General features: G+C 42.9%; 1 protein-coding gene across 2 annotated transcripts in view; it reads left to right on the forward strand.

Moving 5' to 3' along the window:
- The window catches only part of zbtb11 (zinc finger and BTB domain containing 11), a 48,625-nt gene extending 37,848 nt beyond the window's left edge, over positions 1 to 10,777 (forward strand). Inside the window, exons 10-12 of one of the 2 annotated variants that reach the window (XM_078560063.1) lie at positions 5,402 to 5,577; positions 9,001 to 9,356; positions 9,393 to 10,777. In XM_078560063.1, coding sequence (XP_078416189.1) covers positions 5,402 to 5,577; positions 9,001 to 9,356; positions 9,393 to 9,653 — 793 coding nt within the window. In that variant the 3' untranslated portion in view covers positions 9,654 to 10,777. Of the gene's footprint in view, positions 1 to 5,401; positions 5,578 to 9,000 lie in introns of both variants that reach the window. The other variant, XM_078560062.1, reaches the window with a different exon arrangement.
- The last annotated feature ends 15,823 nt before the right edge of the window (positions 10,778 to 26,600 follow it).

Genomic DNA, 26,600 nt, shown 5'->3' on the forward strand with positions numbered 1-26,600 from the left:
TGCCCAGATATGTCCTGTGCCCAAAAAGCAGGACAAATCCCACCTGGCCACTTACTACCCCATCAGTCTACTCTCAATCATCAGTAAAGTGATGGAAGGAGTCATCAACAGTGCTATGAAATGGCACTTGTTTAGCAATTGCCTGCTCGCTGATGCTCAGTTTGGGTTCCACCAGGGCCACTGAGCTCCTGCCTTCATTTCAGCCTTGATCCAAACACGGACAAAAGAGCTGAATTCAAGAGGTTAGGTGAGAGTGACTGCCCTTAACATCAAGGCCGTATTTGACCGAGTGTGGCATCAAGGAGCCCTAGCAAAATTGGTGTCAATAGGAATCAGGGGGAAAACTCTCCACTTGGAGTCATACCTAGCACAAAAGATGGTGATGGTTGTGGTTGTTGGTAGTCAGTCATCATAGTCCCAGGGCATAGCTGCAGGAATTCTTCAAGGTACTTTCCCAACCATCTTCAGCTGCTTTATCAATGACCTTCCTTCCATCATAAGGTTAGTAGTGGGTATGTTCGCTGATGATTGCACAATGTTCAGTACTATTCGCGACCCCTCAGGTACGAAAGTAGTCCCTGCCCTTGTGCAGCAAGGCCTGGACAACTTTCAGGCTTGGGCTGACAAGTGGCAGGTAACATTTGAGCCACTCAAGCGCCAGGGAATGACCATCTCCAACAAGAGAAAATCCAAACATCTCTCCTTGACAAAAACAGAAACAGAAATACCTGGAAAAAGTCAGCAGGTCTGGCAGCATCGACGGAGAAGAGCACAGTTGACGTTTCGAATCCTCATGACCCTTCAACAGAACTAAGTAAAAATAGGAAAGGGGTGAAATATAAGCTGGTTTGGGGGGGGTTGTTGGGACAAGCAGCCAGTGATAGGTGGAGATAACCAAAAGCTGTCACAGAAAAAGAACAAAGAGGTGTTGAAGGCGGTGATATTATCTAAAGGAATGTGCTAATTAAGAGTAGAAGACAGGACATTCCTTTAGATAATATCACCACCTTCAACACCTCTTTGTTCTTTTGTCTGTGACAGCTTTTGGTTATCTCCCCCTATCACTGGCTGCTTGTGCCAACAAACCCCGCCCCCCCTTAAACCAGCTTATATTTCACCCCTTTCCTATTTTTACTTAGTTCTGTTGAAGGGTCATGAGGACTCGAAACGTCAACTGGACTCTTCTCCGCCGATGCTGCCAGACCTGTTGACTTTTTCCAGGTATTTCTGTTTCTGTTTTTGTTTTGGATTTCCAGCATCCGCAGATTTTTGTTTTCATCTCTCCTTGACGTTCAGTGGCATTACCATCACTGAATCCCCCCCACTATCAACATCTGAGGGGAGGGTTACCATTGACCAGAAACTGATCTGGACCAGCCATATAAATATTGTGGCTACAAGAGCAGATCAGAGGCTGGGAATTCAGCAGAGAGTAACTCACCTCCTGATTCCCCAAAGCCTGTCCACCATCTACAAGGCACAAGTCAGGAGTGTGATGAAATAATCTTCACTTGCCTGGATGAGTGCAGCTCCAACAACACTCAAGAAGCTCAGCACCATCCAGGATAAAGCAGCCCACTTGATTGACACCTCATCCACCACCTTCAACATTCACTCCCTCCACAGCCAATGCACGGTTACAGCAGTGTATACCATCTACGTGGTGCACTGCAGCAACTCACCAATGCTGCTTCAACAGCACCTTCCAAGCCCACGACTTCTACCACCTTGAAGGACAAGAGCAACAGATGCAGGGGAACACCGCCACCTGCAAGTCCCCTCCAATTTACACGCCATCCTGACTTAGAACTGTATTGCTGTTCCTTCACAGTCGCTGGGTCAAAATCTGGAACACCCCTCCTAAAAGCATTGTGGGTGTATCTACACCACATGGACTGCAGCGGTTCACCACCACCTTCTCAAGGGCAATTAGGGATGGGCAATAAATGCTGGTCTAGCCAGCGATGCCCAAATCCCGTGAAATAAAAAACACCTTTGCACTTGTGGAGGTGCATAATGCTGCCATCTTTAGAATCTTGAGGCAGAGTTCCCCCCCTGCAACACCATGCTAGTAGACCTTTGCAGGAATGCCTTTTGGCTCCTTTCTATCTGTTGGACTTCAGCAATGTTGGGTTGGGTGAAATGGCAAGCCAGTCTTCCACCGAGGTAGTTGCAGTATATCATTTAGTGCATCAGAAACAGTTGGAGACTTGGTTGAATTGGCTGGCCCAGCATTCCAAGATTTCTGCTAGCAACACCGTTCCATCTTCATTCAGAATGGGGACATGCCACTTGTTCATTCACAGCCTTTAGCTTGTCTTAGAAGTGCTTCATGCACTTTGTGTCAGTGGATGATTGGAGCATCTCAACATTCTAGTTCCACCATTTCTCCTTCATAGAGTGAAGCAAAGTTTGAGCTTGCTACTTTAATTGTTGCTATGCAGTGTTCTGCATCAAACAACTGTTATTATTATTGCAGGAGAAGTGAGGAGCATGCACAGAGGCCAGAGGCTGTTTGAATTTTTAAATTGTTGTCATCAAACATTTCATATTTAATAAAACCAAGTACTGCTGCAGAGGTGCTGTATACAGCTTTCCTGAAGTTTGACTGCATACTTTCAGTATCGATCATTTGTTACTTGGAGGTGTCGCTTGTGTCACAACTCACTGAGGATAGTGCGCTGTAATATCAAGCCCCTCTGTCCCCCGAGCTATGACAAATGTGAAAAAGTTTGATCAAACTACCAGATTGTCCCAATTGTACCTAACTGTTTAATTTAACAGAATATGAGCACCAGGATTGTAAACTTAATAAATAAATAACTGTTTATTGAAAAAACTGTCGTTAACCAGTGGCAAAAGAAAGAAATTAAACTCTACCCCCTTCTTAAATCCCTATACACACACATACAAGAGACACAAGACACCCAAAAACATGGATTTTTAGGGTGGGACAAAACAGTTCAATAGCACCAATTCCAGAGTACAGGATTTTATGGGTTGATTTTGATCGATGTCTTCCAAATTCCTTTCCGTTCTTGTTGATGACACAAGGTGGTCTTCCAGCACTTTCAGCATTTAGTTCACTGCTTGAGAACTTGCTTTTCAATGTACCTGACGGTGGTTTTCCCCTTTTCCTTTTTACAGGGGTTTCCTCAGAGAGAGCAGGTTATAGAGATATGAGGAAGAGAGATTTTAGACGTTTTCTCTTTGCAGGCCAGGAGCTTTCTGCTGCCCTGCTCTTCACACAAAACTTTGGTCACCTGGTCAGGAGCCAATTAAAATGCTCCCTTGGCCCAGGACTCCTTTCCGGCACCATCCTGTCTTTCATGGCACACTCTGTTCTAAGACTGCAACATTGTATATATCTCTCATCCTGTTCCAGTGGACATGTCTTTCAACCTGCAGTCATTGTAATTCTAATCCACAGTCCAACAGAAAATAAAAGGATATGTTTTTTACAAATGTCAAACAGAAATAAAAAGATATGTTCCTTACATGATAAATTATCTAGTTTCAGAACTTTCTCAAGCTTATTTGTCAGCTCAACACAACTGGTAATTCTCAAATGTATGCATGTTGTTCAGCATACTGTTTGCTACAGTACTGCTTGAGTACTGTAGCAAACAGTATGCTGAACAACATGCATACATTTGAGAATTACCAGTATTCAAGCAGTGAGACGGGAAAATATATTTGGTACTATGCTAAAGGTGGCATCTTCAACCTTCATTGACTCCTTGCAAAAACAAAAGTAATACAGACAGCCGTTGTGAAGTGCTTGTTTTGATGATTGTGCATTACTCACCTACAATCGAGGACATTCAGCTGCTATCTGATTGCATGGCTTAGACAGCATAATGTTTAGCCTTACGATGAGCTTTAAAAAGACTGAGCTCCTATTCTAGCACATACTTGGTCATCCATTCACAACTACTGTGGTTACGATCAATAGCATACCACTTCATGTCATGGAAAAAATTAACTACTTTGTTAGTGTTCTCTCCAAGAATACCATAACTGATTATATCACTCACTAGATTTGCAGGGCCAACTCTGCCTTTGGTGAACCCAGTTAGAATCTGGCAGGAACGAGAGGGTAGTTTGTCAAAAAAAAGTCTCTATATATACTAAGCCATTGTTCTCATCACACTACTTTATGGATGGGAGTCATGGAGCTGCTACTGCTTTCTCATCAAGTGACTTGACTACTTCCACTTGTCCTGTCAGTGGAAGCATCACTGGCATCAAGTGGCATTCAAATGGTGCAATATAACTGGAAATGAGGTAAGATCAGAAAGGTCCAGTTGCATGTCTGATTATAGAATTCCCAAAGTTGTGTTCTATAGCAAGCTGAGGTCCACATATCACACTAGAGAAGGGCAGATGAATTGCTATAAAGGCAAACTAGCCTGAGCTTGCCAAACTCGAAACGTAATGTCTGACGTTAGATGTGATTCTGTGATAGGACAGCACTTTCTGAACAATCCTGAGTGTGCTAAGAATTGCACTAACAACTGATTCAAGATTATCAGATGGGTGCGCAATGTGGCTCACATACACTTGCTAGAAGCTACATATATTATTACACATGGATCTGTACTATGCAGGCAAAAGAAACATGTCCAGGCATTGTACTTTTTTTTGCATTAAATAAAAATGCGGGCGACAAAGTTCTCTGGTGCATTCTCCATGGCAAAGCCTTGACCAATCAGGGTCAATTTGCCAGTCAAATCTGCATCATTTTTTCATGCAGTATAAATTGCTGCTCCTTTTGAAATTCTGCATTCTTGCATCTGTCCTGATGAGTGCAAGATGAAAAGCTTCAACAGCATGCCTCTTTTTCAGAAATACGCAATTTTGAGCTTGTGAAGTTGCAAAACCTGGAGTGCAGGGCAGTTCATTTATCCGCCTCATCTAGCTATCATTGCTCTATACATGTCGACATCCATGCATTCAGAACTGGGCCTATCTACCATACAGGCTGTTCATACAGTGCACTTCTTTGTAGTGAGACTCATCCATCGATTCAACAGGGGACTACTTCAATATGATTTATACTGCTCTAATATGAGACAAATCTATAGATTAAATCTCAACATCAGAATACCATTCTTACTAGATCAATGTGAGTTCTCCATTTTTTGCCTATTAATTTATGGCTACTTTTCTCATTTGTATCAATGGAAAACATGGGTGACTGAATTAATTTTACTTAAGATTCTTAGCAACTGTCCAAGCAATTATTCTATTTCATCCTGTTTGTAGAAGATCAGAATGCAAAGGTTTGAATGTGATTTTCTTTTGTTAAATATAAATTCTGGTTCATCTCAGTATTTCCTCACAAGATAAAATAACCTCCTGAGACCAAAGGAAACAGATTGTTGTTCTCTATTTTCAGGTGTAATGTCTGTGGAAAAGAATTCTTTGAGAAAGCTCTTTTCCGGCGACATGTAAAGAAAGCCACTCATGGCAAAAAAGGCAGAGCCAAACAGATGCTGGACCGTACCTGTGAGCACTGTGGAAAGAAGTTTTCACAACTTAGAGAGTATAGGAGGCATATGAACAATCATCAGGGTAAGTACTAAATTTCACTTTGGTTTAATGGTGTTTTTAATATTGATTTTAAACTTTGCCTTTCGTGCTGATATTAAGACAAATCGATTGTCGCATTCTTAAAATTTGTAATGGCCTGCAGGTGCCATAGTGTGGAAAAATTGAAATGCTGTGACAATACTTTGTCAAAAACCTTGAGTATTTAAGAAAATAATCCATCATACACATTCTCGTTTCACTTTCATGTACTATTTTGCTGGTCATGCTGAACTAATGTTCAGTGCTTTCCCTCCTATCCTCCCTTTGCTCCTCCTTTCCTCAGTTGAAGTGGCTCACTTTTCATTTGGCACCTCCAGGTGAATTGGTTAAGACTATCCCAGGATAGCTTGTGCTTCACCATTTGTTGGTGCATTGCACCAATACCCTGCACCGTCAGTTCAAGTATGGGGTTCTTCAGCATATAAATATACCTTTTTACATCTCGTTTGCAGATATTTCTTCCTTTTACAAATATTTTGGGGTTATGCAGATTGATTTAGAAAACATACAACCAACGTTCCTTCTGAGGTGTGTGGCTCCAGAGCTTACTGCACAGGGGACAAACAGTCAAGACAAGAAGCCATTAAGATATGTGCAATCTTAAAGGGCTGCACGATGCAACAAAGCGGCCACTTATAACAAAGAAAACTTAGAGGGAATATTGCATAAAACTGCAAATTGTTCCCCACATCTCAATTCACAGAGATGACAATGTTAACAATAGTATTTTGGTAAAGTGCAGTTCTAGGCACCCAATCTATCAAGAAATAATTTTGCTTTATTTTTTTCCTTTATTTCATTTATCATTGGTTTGATACAGGTCATTTTTATCCTAACGTGTTTTTAACAACACAAAGCTAGATCATTGGAGGCACAAGTACACTAACAACAAAATATTGAAAAAAGCCAAGCAGCAGCTGTGGAAAGAAACAGATAATCTTTCATCAGAACTGGGATAAGTTAGAAATATAATAGGTTTTAAGCAAGTGAAAGGGGAAGGATGGAAAAAGGACAAATCTGTGATGAGATGGAAGACAAAAAAAAGTAAATGAAAACAGTGTTGATGGTGCAAAACCAAAGAGAGTTGTAATGGGACAAGTAAAGAAACAAAAGATATGTCTGGAGGACATATCAACGTCAGAATGATGAACAGCTGCCACCCAAAAGCAAAACCAACAGAAAAACATGCGTAAAACCAAAACCTGCAGAATTACAATCTGAAATTGTTAAACTTAATGTTGATTCCAAAAGGCTATAAAGTACTGAATTGAAAAATGAAGTGCTGTTACTCAAACTTATCTTGAGCTTCATTGGAACACTGCAGGAGGCTGAGGACAGAGAAGTCAGCTTGGGAGCAAGGTGGAGAATTAAAATGACAGGTGACAGGAAGCTCAAGGTGATGCTTATGGACTGAATGGAGGTGTTCTGCTAAGCAGTCACCCAATCATGTTTGTCTCCTCAATGTAGAGCAGACTGCATTATGAGCAGCGAATACAGTTTATTAAATTGAAAGAAGTACAAGTAGATCACTGTTTCACCTGGAAGGAGTGCTTGGGGCCTTGGACAATAAGGAGACAGGAGTTAAAAGGGCAGGTGTTGCATCTCCTGAGCTTGTGTGGAAAGATGCCACAGGAAGGGGAGGGGGGTATTGAGAGTAATTGAGTGAACCAGGGTGTTGGAGAGGGAACAGTCCCTTTGGAATGCTGAAAGTGGAGGGCTGAGGAAGATCTGTTTGGTGGTGGCCTCATGCTGGATATGGAGGAAATGTCAAGGTGGTGTATTGAATTCAGAGGTTGGTGGGGTGGAAGGTGAGGACAACAGGTTATCTTGGTTACAAGAGGGAGGGGAAGTCATGAGAGTAGAAGTGCAGGAGTTGAGCCGGACGTGGTTGAGGGCCCTGTCAACCATGGTGGAATGCTTGGTTGAGGAAAAAGACATCAGAAAGTTGCATCCTCAGAGCAAATGCAATGGAGATGGAGAAATTGGGAGAATGAAATGGAGTCCTTCTAAGAAATAGAAGGTGTGAGGAAGTCTAGTCAAGGGAGCTGTTGGGAGTCAGAGGCTTGAAGTGAATATTCATAACCTTTTGTCAGAAATGGAGGTTGAGGAGTCATGGAAGGGAAGAGTTATAGAGATGGATCATGTGAAGATGAGCGAAGGATGGAAATTGGAAGCAAAGTTGATGAAATTTTCTATTTCGGGGCAAGAATAGGAAACGGCACAGATACAATCATCATTGTATACTGAATAAAGAGGTAAGGGTGGGGACTGGAAGAGGGAGTGTTCCGTGTATCCCACAAAAAGGCAGACATAGCTAGGACCCATGCAAGTCCTAGGTTGTTCAATGTGAGAACAAGTTCAACCAGGTGGAGGAGGGTGAATTTGGCAAATTGTTTGTTGTGGACTTGATATTGTGACTCCTTAAACTGACTCACTTCACTGGATGGTCTGCTGCATATAGAACTAAAATTACTGTAATAGAGTATGCACAGATGTTCATTCTGTGGATAACAGATACCAAATATTTTTTTCTTCCCCAAGAGCTCCCTCTATTTTAGGAGAGAAAAGAAAATTGCCAAGCTAGCTAAAACACACAAAGTCTCTTAGTATTTTATTTTCCAACCTTTCTTTAATTTTCCCCTCTTCCTCTTGAAGGCAGTGAATTGCTTTCCAGCAATGTCACAAGATAGCAATTAAGAGTGTGAATTTTGGCTGCATTTTTAACCCTCTGCCCTGGGCCAGGGTTCAGTTGAACTGCCTTCTCTGCTAGCTGAATTATAAACAGCAGCTCGGCATTGAATAGAACTGGGATCATCTTGGCCTGTATCTTGCAGTATTGCATCATACAGTGCATTTATATATTGAATTAATGAGGAGCTGTATCTTTTAATGTTAAACCACCATTGTAAAGTGCAGTTAAATATTAATGGAACTTAGTTTTCCATAAGGTGTTCACTTGACTTATGCCAACACCACCAAAAACAGCTTATCTGACCATTCTTTCATTTACTGTTTATGGAACCTTGCTGTGCAAACTGGCTACCACTGCACTTCAAAAGTAAACTATTGGCTGTAAAGTATTCTGGCGCTTCGTAAAGCAATTCTTTTTGCTTCTTGAATCATGAAATTTTCACAGATGTAAGTCCCAGGGCTGCCCAATACTTCAATTTTGTTGGTGAAAGGAAAAATCTGTTATGCCTGATTTTCCACCATGACAAGCAAACCTGCTCTGGCTTAAGGGAAAAGACTACTAAATCCAGTAACTAGTGCTAAGGTCTACACCTTGATCGATATGAGAGCTTCAAAGCTGTAACAATCTTCATAGAAAAGGACAAAATGTAACTGAAAATATCTTTTTTTAAAGAACTATTTGTGTTTGCATAAATCATTTCTCTTTTTATTTAGGAGTGAAGCCATTTGAATGTTTGACCTGCGGTGTAGCCTGGGCTGATGCACGCTCTCTCAAGCGGCATGTGCGAACACACACAGGAGAACGGCCTTATGTCTGCCCAATATGCAATGATGCCTACATCGATGCTCGCAGCTTGCGCAAGCATATGACTAAGTTTCACAAAGAGAATGTTCCTGGCAAAATAATGCTAGAGAAAGACACGCTTCAGTTTCACAATCAGGGAACTCAGGTAGAGCACGCAATCAGAATCTTAGCTGCTGATATGAAAGATGAATTGGACAAATCAGATTTAATTGGTGAAGAAATTGAGACTGTCATAGTGACTGGAGAAACAGTGGAAGCTGTTGAGGCAGTGGAAGCTGTTGAGGCAGTGGAAGCTGTTGAGGCGGTGGAAGCTGTTGAGGCGGTGGAAGCTGTTGAGGCAGTGGAAGCTGTTGAGGCGGTGGAAGCTGTTACTTCTGTAGAATCCATTGAAGCTGTAGGAGTTGAAAGCCAAGATGAGTCATTGCCCACATTAACGGACCATGGAATTATGCAGGTAGTCAACTATGTACTGTTTCACCAGCAAGGACAGAAACTTACTGAAATTGGTGAGACAGTGGAAGTTGAGGTTGCCCATACTGGAGAGGGTGAAGAAAATGCATAAAAAAAACTGTCCTAATAATTATTGAGAATGTGCACGTTGTCTAGCACTGGGTAAGATGGAAATGTATTTGTGTTAAAGCATTCTTGCAGGCAAATAACTAGTAATGGTCCTGCAGTGGTTGGAACTAAATAACTGGCAGTCTTTTATATGTATAGGTTGGACTCTTCACTGAATAATATTCAAAGTGAACAGAGGGGAGAGGTTTGAGTTATGAATCAGAAGGTGTTTTGAACTTGTTAATCTTTATATGAAACGAAATGAGCTTGTCGCATTCTGCAGTAAAGCATAAACTTCCATCCATTTTGGAAGAAATTGCAACATTTTTTTCCTTGCTTTCTTATTTCAAGCAGTGGTCAGTTTGCAAATAAATTACTTCAATAGAAACAGTCTTCTATCAGTACTTTATGTTGGAGATCAGCTTTTGTAGATTGCAACATGTAAGCATATAGATTTTTTTTTAAACAGTACACTGATTTATGGATGGAAACTGTGGTCTAATGCCGTAATATGCTCATAGTGGAAAGAATGGGCTGGTGATCTAACCTGTGAGCATGGCTCCCCATTGGGAGCATGGGAGTGTGGAATTGGCCCCAGTTACTATCGTGGGTAAATATATGGACAAGAAATCGTTTTGTAAGAAATCACAAAACTTGGAATGAGTGGGGAAAGGAAATTTAATAAGCACAATGTTTCTTTGAAGCAGTGGAAAATAAATGCTGGATTTCCAAATTCAGAAGTTTAACTTGGGGCCTTGTTAGGGTTATTTAAGTTTTGGGTAGGTATTTCTTCAGTTCATGGTTTAAGAGTACAAAGGATTCAATTATTGTTACCACCATAAAATCAATTAAGGGAGAAACTTCCAAGTGCTGTCGTCATTTTTACATATTGCCAGTTGTACTAAAATGACTTTAAGAAAGCTCAGCTTGAGTATGTTTGAAAGCACCCAAATGTTGTGTACATTTTTCTGAGATATTCTGCAGACTTAAGTTGAAAAAAAGGTGTTGTAAACCTGGAAACACTAATCCCAGGCTACAAGGAAAAGTTTGCATTTCTGTCAAATAGGAGGCCTTCAGTAGGTATATGGAGATGAAATGTAATTTATGTAAATAAATGTGCAAAGAAAATAGGTTTATACATTTATTGATTTATGCATGTGTGTACCTTCATAGTCCAGTCACTTGCTTCTGTTAATCATATTATGTATGTATGTGTGACTTTAAAGATAAGAGTATTTGCAAAGGGCGCATTTGTAAATCAGAGCACTGAAAGAGTGATGGCTGTTTCTGAATACATTCAAGGCATTCCAGAAGTTTATTAGGGAAAAACAATTTAAATGTGCAATCAAGAGCTTTTTTGTTTTGGTTTGTAAAATATGTGTCTTGTCTGGCTGTAAGCTTTCATGCACAATTATTAAATTACAAAAAAACTATGCAGTCTCGTTACTGAATATTGCATCAGAGAATACTTTTCCCTATTGTATAATGCAGTAAAAGTGGAATTGTTGCTTTGCTGCCAGTAAAAGCTTCGGTTACCATGACTGCTGAATAAAATAATTTTTTAAAAAAGAACTTTTTGTTCTCTTGTGAGAACGAATAGGTTTTCCCCATATTGTTATAAACGTGTCCAGAAAAATGACGATTGGTAAAACTGGAAAAAAGGAATGACATTGTTTGATGACACTACTCATGAAACCGTAGTCTGTTTTGTATTCAAAATTTAGGACACAAGGGTCCAAAATCGGACAAAGAATTGAGTACGTGATGCTGCAAATTAGTCCTTGCATTACACTGCACCAATAGTCCTGACCAGTGTGGATTCACCACAACATCATGGCTCAAAAACATCTTTCATCATTTGGCCTCAGCACTGCCCTCTGGGTTCAGGCATGGTAGTTGGGCCAATCCTCTGTGAGCAGTAAGATAAAAGCAAAATACTGCGGATGCTGGAAATCTGAAACAAAAACAGAAAATGCTGGGAAAAACTCAGCAGGTCTAGCAGCATCTGTGGAGATGGAAACAGAGTTAACGTTTCGTTATGTGACCCATCCAGGGTCTCCACAGATGCTGCAAGACCTGCTGAGTTTTTCCAGCATTTTCTGTTTTTGCTCCGTGAGCAATACATAGTTCATTCCTTTGGAATTTAATTTGAAAATGTTTAAAAGTTTATTTGTCTCTTATCTCTTCTCAGTCCCATCTCTTTCTTTTCATCTTTTGCTTTCGTGTATGATTTTATAATGAATTAAATATCTTAACTTCCTGGTTTAAACTCTTGTGAACAGCATTTTACAGGCCCTGTGGTGAAAGGCTTGGAGGTAGATGTCAGGAAAATGAGGGGATTGTAGATACCCAAAGTCTTCCCACTGCTGGCAAAATTTCCCAGGGATGGTCAGGCAGTGGAATGGGGACCACGGAGGCCAGTGGCAAATATCCATTTGAATCTGTTAAGTTGTCAGTTGAAATGATATTCTACTGAGTTTGGGATTTTCCATGGAGTGCACAGGTCCCACAGTGCTTTAGTGACGTGCACACACATCTCTCTCCCACCCACAAAGGAGGCAAGAGCTGAGTGGCTAATGAATGTTGGCTTTAACTAACAGCAATTAAGTTTTGCTGTATTTATTAGCAGGAAGGATCAGGGTAGAGATTGGAAGACAGGGAAACTTTAAAAGGATTGCCGTGTGGAAGGCCAGTGCGGAGGGCTGTCAGTGGAAGGGTATCTCCCAGAAGGGTGCATAGGACTAGTAAGACAGGCTAATGTTCAGCAAAGGCAGTAATCAGTGCAAAGGGCGTACAGGCAAAGGCTAAGCTATAAGGCGATGTTGGAGCACCCGTGTTGGTGAAGACTGCATTTGATAAGGCAGGTGGTTACTGCATGCTGGATGAGGAGTTGAGGACACTGGGATGTGGTGAGCAGCTATTGCCTGTGACAGTGAAGGTGACTGTGGTGCACGACATTTTTGTTACAGGATCATTCCAGGGATCGTCTGGAGACGTTTGTGGGATCGCTCAGTTAGTTGCCCATTGTCGCATCAAGCAGGTGATGGATAAATTGTTTGCAGGTACAGGGGAAAACATTCTGCTTCGCAATGGTCAGGCTGAAAGGGTGATCAGATTCAGGGCAATGGCAGGATTTTCTAAGATTCAGAGCAATGACACAATTTCCTCAGACGCAGGGGATTATACCTTGCACGCATGTAGCCATCAAGTCTCCTTCAGAGCAGCCACGTGTGTTTGGGAACAGGAAGGGGTTCCATTCCCTCAATGTTCAAATTGTCTGCAACCACCGCAGAAATTTGTGTAGTAAAGCCTTGGGACAGAGCACATGTCTCCACAGAAGCCTGTGAAATTTGACCTCAAAAACTCAAGTATTGAACTTGCACTTAGCCCAAATCCCACAAAATACAGTATACAGTCTTTTAATATCTGTTGGCATTAAAATACCCATAGCACTACGAACAAATCTAGTGAAATTCCAAACACTCTAAACAACACCTAACTGGGATTTAGAAGGGAAAAAGGCTAGGTGCACCACATTTTTGAAACAAAGCCTTCCTTAGCCCAGACCCAACACCAAAAAAGATTTAATTATAATTGTGCCTCATCCAAGAGGGTGATGATAAATTCAAACTTGAATAGAGAATAGTTGTTGCAGACATGCCAGCAGTGTCAGTGTAAGATGAGTGTTTGAGTGACTGTGTGTTTTGCTGAACAATGTTGTATTGAAATGCATGAAATTTCATTTCACTTGGTGGGGAGGTGTTAAAAAGCCAGACTTTATATAAAAAATTACTTATGGATTTACTGGCTGAAAACCACTGAATTTTAAAAGACAAACTGCATTCCAGTGACTTAAAACAGCAGTTTCTAATATTGCTAAACATTTGCATGGCTATACCTTACACATTCCAAAGCTATTAAAATGGAATCAACCTGTCTAGAAAACTCCAGCAGACACAATTCCCTTGAAGGAATGTGAATGGGATCCTTTAGCTTTCATTGGATTCTTTAAAAAAAAACTGCTTCCTCCTCATGTGTGTGTCAGAACTTTGAGTGTATAAATACATGAAAGTTGGAGCAGTTTTATTATTTTTACTTAGGTTTAAGTACAATGAATAGTATCCTTTTTAAAAATTACAAGGGAATCTGTCTGTATCTTTTACAATCACCGCATGTAAATAGTTAAACACTCACTGAATTGCCAAGCATATCCTTTCAAAAAAAACCTGTGGTCAAACAAGGAGTGGGAAAAGAAGGGAGCCATTCTACCCCTTCTCACATGATTGTAACACCGCAGAGCATTAACCTGGACCTCTGGATTACTAGTCCTGTGACATTACCACTTAAGAAGAGATGGTGGCAGAGTGGTAGCGTTATTGGGCAAGAAATCCATGAGAACACAAGGGCATTCAAATCCCACCACGGCAGCTGGTAGAATTTAAATTAAATAAAGATTTGGAATTAAAAGCTAGTCTCGGTATTGGTGACCATGAAACCCGCCAGATTGTCCTTAAAAACCCATTTAGTTTACTTTAAGAAAGGGAATCTGCTGTCCTTATGTTGTTGAGGTTGACTCTTAACTGCTCTCTCATATGGCCTAGCAAGCTGCTCAGTTGTATCAAATTGCTACAGAGAAATCAAAAAAGAATAAAATCAGATGGACCACCCAGCATTGGACTAGACACCAGAAATGGCAACAGCGCATCATGCCCAGTTGACCCTGCAAAGTCCTCAAGCGGGAAATTAACCTTCTGACAAAACAGTTCAGATGGTTACAGGCCGTCTGGGCAACCCTCCAATATGGACCCTCAAAAATCTCCCATACCGTGGTGGTATGCAGCACTGCACGACCTGGTGCATCAGAGAGGAGTTGAACTGGTGACGGACGAATATAGTGACCATACTACCTCCTTCTCCAAGAAGGATGAGGGGGTTTCGGCCATGCAATGGCCATATATCAGAGAATGCAATGGTAATAGCCATTGACATGCAACTTCTTTGTTTGCACACAGCAGATGGCATAGTGGTATTGTCATTGGACTAGTAATCCAAAGACCCAGGGTAATACTCAAGGACCTGGGTTCGAATCCTGCCATGGTAGTTTGAATTCAATTAAAAAATCTGGAATTAAAAGTCTAATGATGACCATGAAACTATTGTTGTAAAAAACCCACCTGGTTCACTAATGACCCTTTTGTTGTCCTCACCTGGTCTGGCTTACATGTGCCTCCAGTCCCACAGCAATGTGGTTGACTCTGAAATGGCCTAGCAAGCCACTCAGTTGTAACAAATCGCTACAAAGTCACAAAAAGGGAATGAGACTGGATCGACCTAGGCACTGGAAATGACAATGGCAATCGCAGCTTTTCGACCTTACAAAGTCCTTCTTTACTAACATCTGGGGCTAGTGCCAAAATTGGGAGAGCTGTCTCGCAGACTAATCAAGCAACAGCCTGACATAGTCATCCTCGCGGAATCATATCTTACAATGTCCCAGACAGCACCATCACTACCCCTGGGTATGTCCTGTCCCACGGTGGCGGCACAATGGTATACAGTCAGGAGGGAGTTGCCCTGGGAGTCCTCAACATCGACTCCAGACCCCATGAAGTCTCATGGCATCAGGTCAAACATGGACAAGGAAACCTCCTGCTGATTGCCACATACCGCTCTCCGTCAGCTGATGAATCAGTGCTCCTCCATGTTGAACACCACTTGGAGGAAGCACTGAGAGTGCCAAGGGCGCAGAATGTACTCTGGGTTGGGGATTTCAATGCCCATCACCAAGAGTGGCTCGGTAGCACCATTACTGATCGAGCTGGCCAAGTCCTAAATGACATAACTGCTAGACTGGGTCTGCGGCAGGTGGTGAGGGAGCCAAAAAGAGGGAAAAACATACTCCCAGGAGGGTGCGTAAGACCCTCCATCGTGTTGTGTGGCACTACCACCGTGCTACATGGGATAGATTTTGAACAGATCTAGCAAATCAAGACTGGGCGTCCAGGAGACGCTGTGGGCCATCATCAGCAGCAGAATTGTACTCAAACAGAATTTGTAACCTCATGGCCCGGCATATCCCCCACTCGACCATTACCATCAAGCCAGGGGATCAACCTTGGTTCAATGAAGAGTGCAGGAGGGCATGCCAGGAGCAGCACCAGGCATACCTAAAAATGAGATGAGATGCATATGCACCAAATGATAGGGCTAAGCGATCCCACAACCAATGGATCAGATCTAAACTCTGCAGTCTTGCCACATCCAGTTGTGAATGGTAGTGGACAATTAAACAACTCACTGGAGGAGGAGGCTCCGCTGTTTGGAGTTATACCAGCGCAAAGGAAGATGGTTGTGGTTGTTGGAGGTCAGTCATCCCAGCTCCAGGATATCACCGCAGGAGTTCCTCAGTGTAGTGTCCTCGGCCCAACCGACTTCAATTGCTTCATCAATTACTTTCCTTCCATCATAAAATCAGAAGTGGGGATATTCACTGATGATTGCACAATGTTCAGCACCATTCACGACTCCTCAGATACTGAAGCAGTCTATGTCCAAATGCAGCAAACCTGGTCAATATCCAGACTTGGGCTGACAAGTGGCAAGTAACATTCGCACCACACAAGTGTCAGGCAATGACCACCTTCAACAGGAGAGAATTCAACCATCGCCCCCTGATATTCCATGGCACTATAATTGCTGAATTCCCTACTATCAACATTCTGAGGGTTACCATTGGCCAGAAACTGAATTGGACTAGCCATATAAATACTGTGACTACAAAAGCAACTCAATGGCTAGGAATCCTGCGACGAGTAACTCACCTCCTCACTTCCCAAAGCCCGTCCACCATCTACAAGGCACAAGTCAGGCGTATGATGGAATACTCACCACGTGCGTGGATGAGTGCAGCTCCAACAACACTCAAGAAGCTTGACACCGTCCAGGACAAAGCAGCCCGCTTGATTGGCACCACATCCACAAACATTCACTCCCTCCACCACCGACGTACAGTAGCAGCAGTGTGTACCATCTACAAGAAGCACTGCAGGAATTCACCAAGACTCCTTGGTCAGCACCTTCCAAATTCATGACCACTACCATCCGGAAGGACAAGGGCAGCCAATTGATGGAGATACCACCAACTGGAAGTTCCCCTCCAAGTCACTCACCATCCTTATTTGGAAATATATTGCCATTCCTTCACTGTCGCTGGGACAAAATCCTGAAACTCCCTTGCTAACAGCACTGTGGGTGTACCTACACCACATGGACTGCAGCGGTTCAAGAAGGCAGCTCACCAGCACCTTCTCAAGGGCAACTAGGGACGGGCAATAAATGGCCCAGCCAGCAAAGCCTACATTCCTTGAATGAATTTTTAAAAATTCAGCTCAAAATCCCTTTTACCCCACTGAACATAAGATATGTCTTGAAAAAACTCAGCGGGTCTGACAGCATCTGCGGAGAGGAATACAGTTAACATTTCGAGTCCGTATGACTCTTCAAAGAGTCAGAACTGTACTGTTGAAGAGTCATACGGACTCGAAACGTTAACTGTATTCCTCTCCGCAGATGCTGTCAGAGCTGCTGAGTTTTTCCAGGTATTTTTATTTTTGTTTTTGTTTTGTATTTCCAGCATCTGCTGTTTTTTGCTTTTATATAAGATATGTCTCACTGTGGATGCCATGGTGGCCTTTGATGAAATTCCATCACAACGCCATGGCCTCATGATGACACCATCGCAGGTGTTTCATTCATCATAGCCCTATAATCAGTGGCCACCGTTTCATGGGTGTCACTTAATGCATTAACACTTGGTCACAGGCCACTGAGGTAGAAAGAAATATGTGCCATCTAAGTATGGATTATACAACAAATATTAAAATGCACAAAGCAAATATGCAGTGGCATACAGAAAATAAAAATTACCTACTGAGACCCAATGTGCAATTAGGTACCTTTACGTGACAGCTTCTATGTGCACCTGTATTGTGGTCTCCCTGGAACTGGAGTTGATATGTAGGCAGTCTGCTGGCCTTGCTGTTCCAGTGCCTAAGATGCTTGCAGTGAACAACCTCTGGGTTGTGGAGCCCTAGGAGTGCCTAGCACAGGCTGTGCCATTTGCATCTTTGCAGGGCAGCCTCTGTAATCAAGCTGGCTGCAACATTTGTGTCACCAACAAAGGGGCTGAGGGGCCGTTGTCAATGCCAGTAGCTCCTTGAGCTGAACTCTCATAGCCATCGGGCATCTGCTCCATGACCCTTTCAATGACTCACCTTCAGTCTCCTCCTTACCTGGATTGGGTGGATACCTGACAATGGGTGCATACGTTTCTGAGCCATATTTTCAACCCAGCGCTCAACACCCCTCAAGGATGATGCTATGCACAATACTTCAGGTGTGGTCTCAGCAAGGCTCTATATAATTGCAGCAAGACTTCCTTATTCTTGTACTGAAAACCCCTTGTGATAAAGATCAACATATAATTTGCCTTCCTAATTGCTTGCTGCACCTGCATGCTAGCTTTTAGTTACACATGAACAAGGGCACCCAGCACTTCCCAACCCCTCACCATTTAAGAAATACTCTGCCTTTCTGTTTTTTCTACCAAAGTGGATAACTTCACACTTATTCACATTATATACCATCTGCCATGTTCTTGACCATTCACTTAGCCTGCCCAAGTCCCCTTGAAGCCTTCTTGCATCCTCCTTACAATTTATATTCCCACCTAGTTTTGTGTCATCAGCAAATTTAGAAATATTACATCTGTCCCCACATCCAAATCATTTATATAGATCATGAACAACTGTGGCTCCAGCATTGACTCTTGTGGTACCCCACTAGCAACAGCCTGTCACCCTAATATTGATCTGTTCATTCTTACTCTCCGTTTTCTGTCTGTTAATCAATTTTCAATCTATACCAGTATATTATTCCCAATCCCATGTGCTGTATTTTGTTTATTAACCCCCTGTGTGGGATCTTATCAAAAGCTTTCAGAAAATCCAAATACAACACATTCACTGGTTCTCCTTTATCAATGCTACAAGTGACATCCTCAAAAAACTCCAACAGGTTTGTCAAACATGATTTCCCTATCATAAATCCATGTTGACCCTGCCCAATCGTATTAGTATTTTCTGAGTGTCCAATTATCACATCTTTTATAATAGATTCTAATATTTTCCTACTACCAACATCAAAATAACAGGCCTGTAGATCTTTGTTTTTTTCTCTCCCTCCCTTCTTAAATTGTGGGGTTACATTTACTACTTTCCAGTCTGTAGGAACCTTTCCAGAATCTATAGAATGTTGAAAGATGACCACCAATGCATTCATTATCTCTATAGCCACCTTCTTCAACACTCTGAGATGCAGCACATCAGATCCCGGGGATTTACCAACCTTCAATCCAATTAATTTTTCAAGTACAACCTCTTTATTAATACTCATTTCTTTCAGTTCCTCATTTTCACAAACCCCTTAGTTCCCTAGGATTTCTGGGACATTTCCCATACCTTTCTCCATCATAAATTCTCCTGTCTCTGCCTGTAATGGACCCACATTTGTCCTTGCTAATCTTTTCCCTTTTACGTACTTAAAGAAGTTTTTACAGACCGCCTTTATGTTTTTTTTGCTAGCTTGCATTCATATTGTTTTCCCTTTTCTTTTTCAGTTTCTTGATCATCCTCGGTGGATTCTAAATTGCTCCCACTCCTTGGAGTTACCACTTTTTCTGGCAACCTTATAAGCCACTTCCTTTGGTCTAATACAATCTTTTGTTAGCCATGGTTGATCCACTTTTCCTGTTGGGTCTTAGAGGAATGTATATTTGTTGTAGACCATGTAAGGCTTTTTTAAATACTAGCCCTTGCCTGTCTACCATAAAATTTTGTACTGTATTATCCCAATCCAGCATAGCCAACATGCCCCTCATACCTTCATAGTTCCCTTTGTTCAGATTTAAGACCCTAGTTTCAGAATGAACTATATCACTTTCAAACATAATGTAAAATTCTATCATATTAACTATTTCCTAAAGACTCCCTTACAGCAAGGTAACTAATTAGCTGCTTCTCATTACATATAATACTAGATCTAAAAAAGCCAGATCTCTAGAGTTGTTTCTTCAATGTACTGTTCCAGAAACCCATCTCATACACACTCCAGGGATTCATCCTCCACAGCATTAGTACTAATTAGTTTACCCAATCTATATGTAAATTGAAGTCACCCATTTTTACTCATGTTATATGCAGCTCTAATTTCCTGATTTATAATGTGCCCAATGTTACCACGACTGTTTGGTGACCTGTAAACAACTCTCACCAATGTTTGCTGCCCCTTGCTATTTCTTAGCTCCACCCAAATTGATTTTACATCTTGATCCTTCAATCTAAGATCCTGTCTCGATAATGTACTAATACCGTCCCTTATTAACAATGCTACTGCCTTTTCCTCCTTTTCCTTTTTGCCTATCCTTCCTAAATGACGCATATCCTTGAATATCCACTTCCCAGTCTCTATCATCCTGTAACCAACCCATTTACCTCTATTTGTGCCTTCAAATCATCTACCTTGTTGCAAATGCTGCATGCATTCAGATAAAATGCCCTTAATTTTGTCTTTTTAACACTATTATCGCTGTTCCTTCACTGGGGCTGGGTCAAAATCCGGGAACTCCCTCCCTAACAGCACTGTCGGTGTACCTGCACCACATCTACTGCAGCGGTTCAAGAAGGCAGCTCACCACCATCTTCTCAAGGGCAACTAGGGATGGGCAACAAATGATGGCCCAGTCAGTGAAGCCCATATCTCGTGAATGAATATTTAAAAAAATGATTCCACCAGTGCACATCTCCTGCATCCACTCAATGGTCTGCCACACGTGGCTATTCATGAAGGTAGCCAGTCTCTCAATGGAGGAGACCACGCACTCACATGCCAGAGACATGGCGCCACTCATGGTATGAATGGACTCATCAAAACATGGGAGCAAACAGCCTCTGAGTTCTCTGACAGATGTCCACACACTTCCCGCTGATGTTCTAGTGTCAGCCACTTCACTTGAACCTTGTGGCTCGACATCTGTCTAAAACTGAGCATTGCTGGGCCTGTCCTCAATCCTTTAATGAGGACTGATACGGTCGACCCTATCGATGGATGCAGGAAGGTAGAGAAAGATCAGGAAAGATAGTTTATTTTTATCACGGTCACATGGAATGTCATTTGTGACTTTGATAAGCAGTTTCCATACTGTGGTGGGGTAGAAAATTGATTGCAGGGATTCAAACATGGGAGTTCAGGGATAGGTAGGCATACATTTGAGAGGACTTTGGATTTAAGTATTGGTTTGCAATGACAGAGCAGTCAGGGTTTTTTGAGGAAGGGATGGTGATAGATTTGAAGGACAGGGGGACAGCAGCTGAGGAGACAAACATTAAACAATATCAGCTAACATGGGAGCTAGGAGGGTAGAAGAGTGGTCAGCAGTTTAATGGGAATAAGATCGATTGTGGGTCTCATGGACAAGATGATCTCAGAGAAGGCATGAGGGCAGATAGGAGAGAAACTAGAAGATACAAAGTTCAGGGCTAGGGCAGGGGGGAAGCTTGTAGAAAGTTTGGTCCAGGGATAAAAGCAAAATACTGGAAATCTGAAACAAAAACAGAAAATGCCGGAAAAACTCAGCAGGTCTGACAGCATCTGTGGAAAGAGAAACGGAGTTAATGTTTCGAGTCTGTATGGCCCTTCTTCAGAGCAGAAAGTTTCAGAAAGTTTAGCCCGGTGGGCTAGCAGGAAGGAGGGAAGTGGCAGTGGCACTCAATCTTAGTGACGAAGGATCCTGTGAGTTCTCACACTTGTTCAAATTGATGGTACCTACTGCAGCCACTGAGTCATTGGTGGAGAGGGTGAATGTTGAAGGTAGTGGATGGGGTGTCAATCAGGTAAGCTGCTTTGTTCCAGGTGGTGTCAAGCTGGGTGTTGTTGGAGCTGCATTAATCCAGGCAAGTGGAGAGTATTCCATCACACTCAACTTGTGACTTGTGGATAGGCTTCAGGGAGTCGAGTGAGTTACTCACCACAGAATTCCTAGTCTCTGATCTGTTCTTGTAGCCACTGTATTGATATGGCTGGTCCAGTTCTGTTTCCGGTCAAAGGTAGCCCCCAGCATTTTGACAGTGGGGAATTCCAAAATGGTAATGTCATTGACAGTCGAGAGAAGATGGTTAGATTCTCTAACCACATTGCTATGGGTCTGGTGTCACAAGACCAGGTAAGGATAGGCAATTTCCTTCCCTAAAGGTCATTAGTGAACCAGATGGGTTTTTATGACAATCGACAACGGTTTTATGGTCACCATTACTGTGCCTAGATGCCATGTTCCCAGAGCATAGCCTGGGCCTCTGGAATACCAGTCCAGTGACATTACCACTATGCCACTGCCTCCTCTCCTTTTTAGGAATCAAATTAGGAAATACTTCTTCACACAAAGGGTGGCAGAAGTTTGAATATCTCTTTTGTGAGCCTGGAATACTGTGAGCAGTTCTCAACACCACAGCTTAGAATTTGTTGGTCTTCGAGGCGGTGCAGCATAGATTTACCATAATGATAATTGTACTCTAAGGGTTAAATTAGGAGATGACACAAACTAGGGTTATATTCCCTGAAATTCAGAAGTTTCCGGGGTGATTTGATCAAAGGTTTCAAGATATTAAGCGGAACAGAGATGGGGTATATTGAGATAAACTACTTCCACTGCCTGGGGAGTCTAAGACCAGGGAAAGTGTCAAAAAATAAGAGCCAGACCTCTGAGGAGTGAAATTAGGCAACACTTCTACAAAGAGTGGTGGAAGTTTGAAGATCTCTTCTGCTAATGGTAACTGATGCAGATCAGTTTAATTTAATTTTAAATCTGAGATTGATAGATTTTTGTTAACCAAAGGCATTAAGGAATCTGAGCTAAAGGCAGGTATATAGAGTGTTACGAAATGCGAACTTACCTTGTTCCGGGCCAAGGCCGAGGACTCAATTTCGCAGCAGGCCCCAATTCCAGCGCGTGTGCAGAGCGTGGTAGGGTGACAGGTTTTTTACGCTCCGTTCTAGTTTTTTTTCCGCAGTTATAGGGCTTGGCCATCCAGGACATTAGTAGTGCACCTGTGTGCTATGAAAACAAGAATCATGAGACCCTGTATGGCACTATAAAAAGGAAGAGTCCTGTGAAACAAAGGGAGGGCCCAGAGGAGAACCCAGGGAGAGGGCCCAGAGAGAGAGAGACTGACCACCAGGGAAGGAACCACTGGGAGGAGACCATCACTGTTAGGAACCACTGGAGAGAGAAACCATTGGGAAAGGAGCAAATGAAGAGGCGCTAGACAGTGAAAAAGATGCTGTGTGCTGGCTTCTTACAGGTAGGGCTCAGAGAAGTCCTGGAGAGCTGAAAAGCTGACTCTGTTGGGGCAAAGGTTACCCTTTGGAACAATGATGCTCTGCTCAGCATGGCTGAAGAGCTGGAGTTGTGCCTATAAGCTGGTGCTGGAGTGCAGCCTTGGAAAGTCTATGGAACCCAGTCTCAGGAGAAGAGATTAAACCACCAGGGAGTGAGCAATTGTAAGGGCAGTCCGAGTCAGAGCAACCTTTGAGGGACTTCATAGGCTAGATCGTCAAAAGTGAAGATTTAAAATCCCTCATGAGAGAGAGTTTTAACAAGACTGTGCAACTCACAGTGGACACTGATATCTGGGTGGGTTGCTGAGAAATCTGTGGGGTGTGTCTTGGTTGCACCTGCCATTTATTGTGCAGTGTGGTGTGTTTGACCACAGTTTAGCTGTTGATTCAAATGTTAATTCTGAATGTTAGCATACAAGATAGATTTTGTAAATTGTTTTACTTTTCTGACTATGGTAACATTTTGGTTTGTTTAAAAACCATGGAATCTTGTGGCTTTATTCACTTAGTAACTACCTGGGATCTCAAACTTTGTCTCCTTTAAACGAAAGATTATGGGTCCCTAACTAGAACATATCAAAACTTAGGGGTCTAGTCTGGTCTGGGATTGTAAATAAGAGTTAGGCCACAGATCAGCCATGATCTCACTGACTGGTGGAACAGGCTCAAAGCCTACTCCAATGTTCATGGTGGTTGCATTTATGATAATGCAGCTAATACTGTTAAATAAATTAGTACTAATATGTTTCAGTGTACAACTCCGTCTTTCACGATTCTGGCCAGAAAGAGTTTCCCTTTTTCATTAGTTATAAAGCTTGCCTGCCGTGACTGATCTAACTTGGTGAACAACCAGTATAATTTGAATGACGGTATGTGGAACCATCCAAAAGAATGTTAAATTAGCTATTGTATATTGAACCCTAGACATGATGGTGGACCCAAATCTAATGCATCAGCATGCATTTTTTTTATTCATTCACAGGATGTGGACATCACTGGCAGGGCCAGCATTTATTGCCCATCCCTAGTTGCCCTTGAGAAGGTGGTGGTGAACAGCCTTCTTGAACCGCTGCAGTCCATGTGGTGTAGGTATACCCACAGTGCTGTTAGGAAAGGAGTTCCAGGATTTTCACACGGCAACAGTGAAGGAATGGCAATATATTTCCAAGTCAGGATGGTGCGTTACTTAGATGGAACACCACAACCTGGAGGTTCCCCTCCATCTGCTGCCCTTGTCCTTCTAGGCGGCAGTGCTCATGGGTTTGGAAGGCGCCGTCTAAGGAGCCTTGGTGAATTCCTGCAGTGCATCTTGTAGATGGGACACACTACTTCTACTGTGCATCGGTGGTGGAGGGAGTGAATGTTTGTGGATGCGGTGCCAATCATGTGGGCTGCTTTGACCTGGACAGTGTCCAGCTTCTTGAGTGTTGTTGGAGCTGCACTCATCCAGGCAAGTGGGGAGTATTCTATCACACTCCTGACTTGTGCCTTGTAAATAGTGGACAGGCTTTGGGGAGTCAGGAGGTGAGTTACTCATCGCACAATTCGTAGCCTCTGACCTGCTCTTGTAGCCACAGTATTTATTTGGCTATTCCAGTTCAGTTTCTGGTCAATGGTAACCCCCAGGATGTTGATAATTATGGTAATACTATTGAACATCAAGGGGCAATGGTTGGATTCTCTCTTGTTGGAGATGGTCATTGCCTGACACTCGTGTGGCGCAAATGTTACTTGCCACTTGTCAGCCCAAGCCTGGGTATTGTCCAGGTCTTGCTGCATTTGGACATGTACTGCTTCAGTATCTGAGTCATCGCGAATGGTGCTGAATGTTGTGCAATGATCAGCGAACATCCCCACTTCTGACCTTATGATGGAAAGAAGATCATTGATGAAGCAGCTGAAGATGGTTGGGCCGAGGACACTACCCTGAGGAACTCCTGCAGTGATGTCCTGAAGCTGAGATGACTGACTTCCAACAACCACAATCATCTTCCTTTGAGCTCCCTTTGGAGCACAAGTCACCAGGTATGACTCCAACCAGCGGAGAGTTTTCCCCCAATTCCCATTGACTCCAGTTTTGCTAGGGTTCCTTGATGCCACGCTCGGTCAAATGCTGCCTTGATGTCAAGGACAGTCACTCTCACCTCACCTCGGGAGTTCAGCTCTTTTGTCCATGTTTGAACCAAGGCTGTACTGAGGTCAAGAGCTGAGTGGCACTGGCAGAACTCAAACTGAGCATCAGTGAGCAGGTTATTGCTAAGCAAGTGCCACTTGATAGCACTGTTGATGACCCCTTCCATTGTTTTACTAATGGGGCAGTAATTGGCAGGACAAAAACAAAAATAGCTGGAAAAACTCAGCAGGTCTGACAGCATCTGCAGAGAGGAATACAGTTAACGTTTCGAGTCCCTATGACTCATCAGAGCTAAGGAAATATAGAAATGTGGTGAAACATAAGTTAGTTGAGGGGGGTGGGACAGGCAGAGCTAGATAGAGGGCCAGTGATAGGTGGAGGCAAAGAAGAGATTGCCAAAGATGTCAGACAAAAGGACAAAGAGGTGTTGACAGTTGCGATATTATCTAAGGAATGTGCTAATGGTGAGATTAAGAGTAGAAAGCAGGACAAGTGACAGATGGCCCTAGTGGGTGTGGGGTGGGAGGAAGGGATCGAGATGGGCTGAAAGGTGGAGATAAAACAATAGATTGAAATAAATTTAAAAATAGGTGGGAAAAGAACATATTTTAAAAATTATAAATTATTGGAAAAAGGGGGATCGGAAAGGGGGTGGGGATGGAGGAGAGAGTTCATGATCTGAAGTTGTTGAACTCAATGTTAAGTCCGGAAGGCTGCAGAGTGCCTAGTCGGAAGATGAGGTGCTGTTCCTCCAGTTTGCGTTCAGCTTCACTGGAACATTGCAGCAGGCCAAGGATGGACATGTGGGCATGAGAGCAGGGTGGTGTATTGAAATGGCAAGCTACAGGGAGGTCTGAGTTATGCTTGCGGACAGACCGAAGGTGTTCCGCAAAGCGGTCACCCAGTCTGCGTTTGGTCTGTCCAATGTAGAGGAGACAGCATTGGGAGCAGTGAATGCAGTGGACTAAATTGAAGGAAGTGCATGTGAAGTGCTGCTTCACTTGAAAGGAGTGTTTGGGCCCTTGGGCGGTGAGGAGGGGGAAGTAAAGGGGCAGGTGTCACACCTTCTGCGGTTGCATGGAAAAGTGCCATGGGAGGGGGTTGTGGTATAGGGGGTGATGGAAGAGTGGGCCAGGGTGTCCCGGAGGGAACGATCCCTAAGGAATGCTGCCGCTGGGGTGAAGGGAAGATGTGTTTGGTGGTGGCATCATGCTGGAGTTGGCGGACATGGCAGAGGATGATCCTTTGAATGCGGAGGCTGGTGGCGTGATAAGTGAGGACAAGGGGGACCCTATCATGCTTCTGGGAGGGAGAGGAAGGAGTGTGGGCGGATATTTCTACATTTCCTTAGTTCTGATGAAGAGTCAT

This window comes from Cetorhinus maximus, chromosome 16 (assembly GCF_964194155.1).
Source record: "Cetorhinus maximus chromosome 16, sCetMax3.hap1.1, whole genome shotgun sequence".
NCBI classification, from domain to species: Eukaryota; Metazoa; Chordata; class Chondrichthyes; order Lamniformes; family Cetorhinidae; genus Cetorhinus; species Cetorhinus maximus.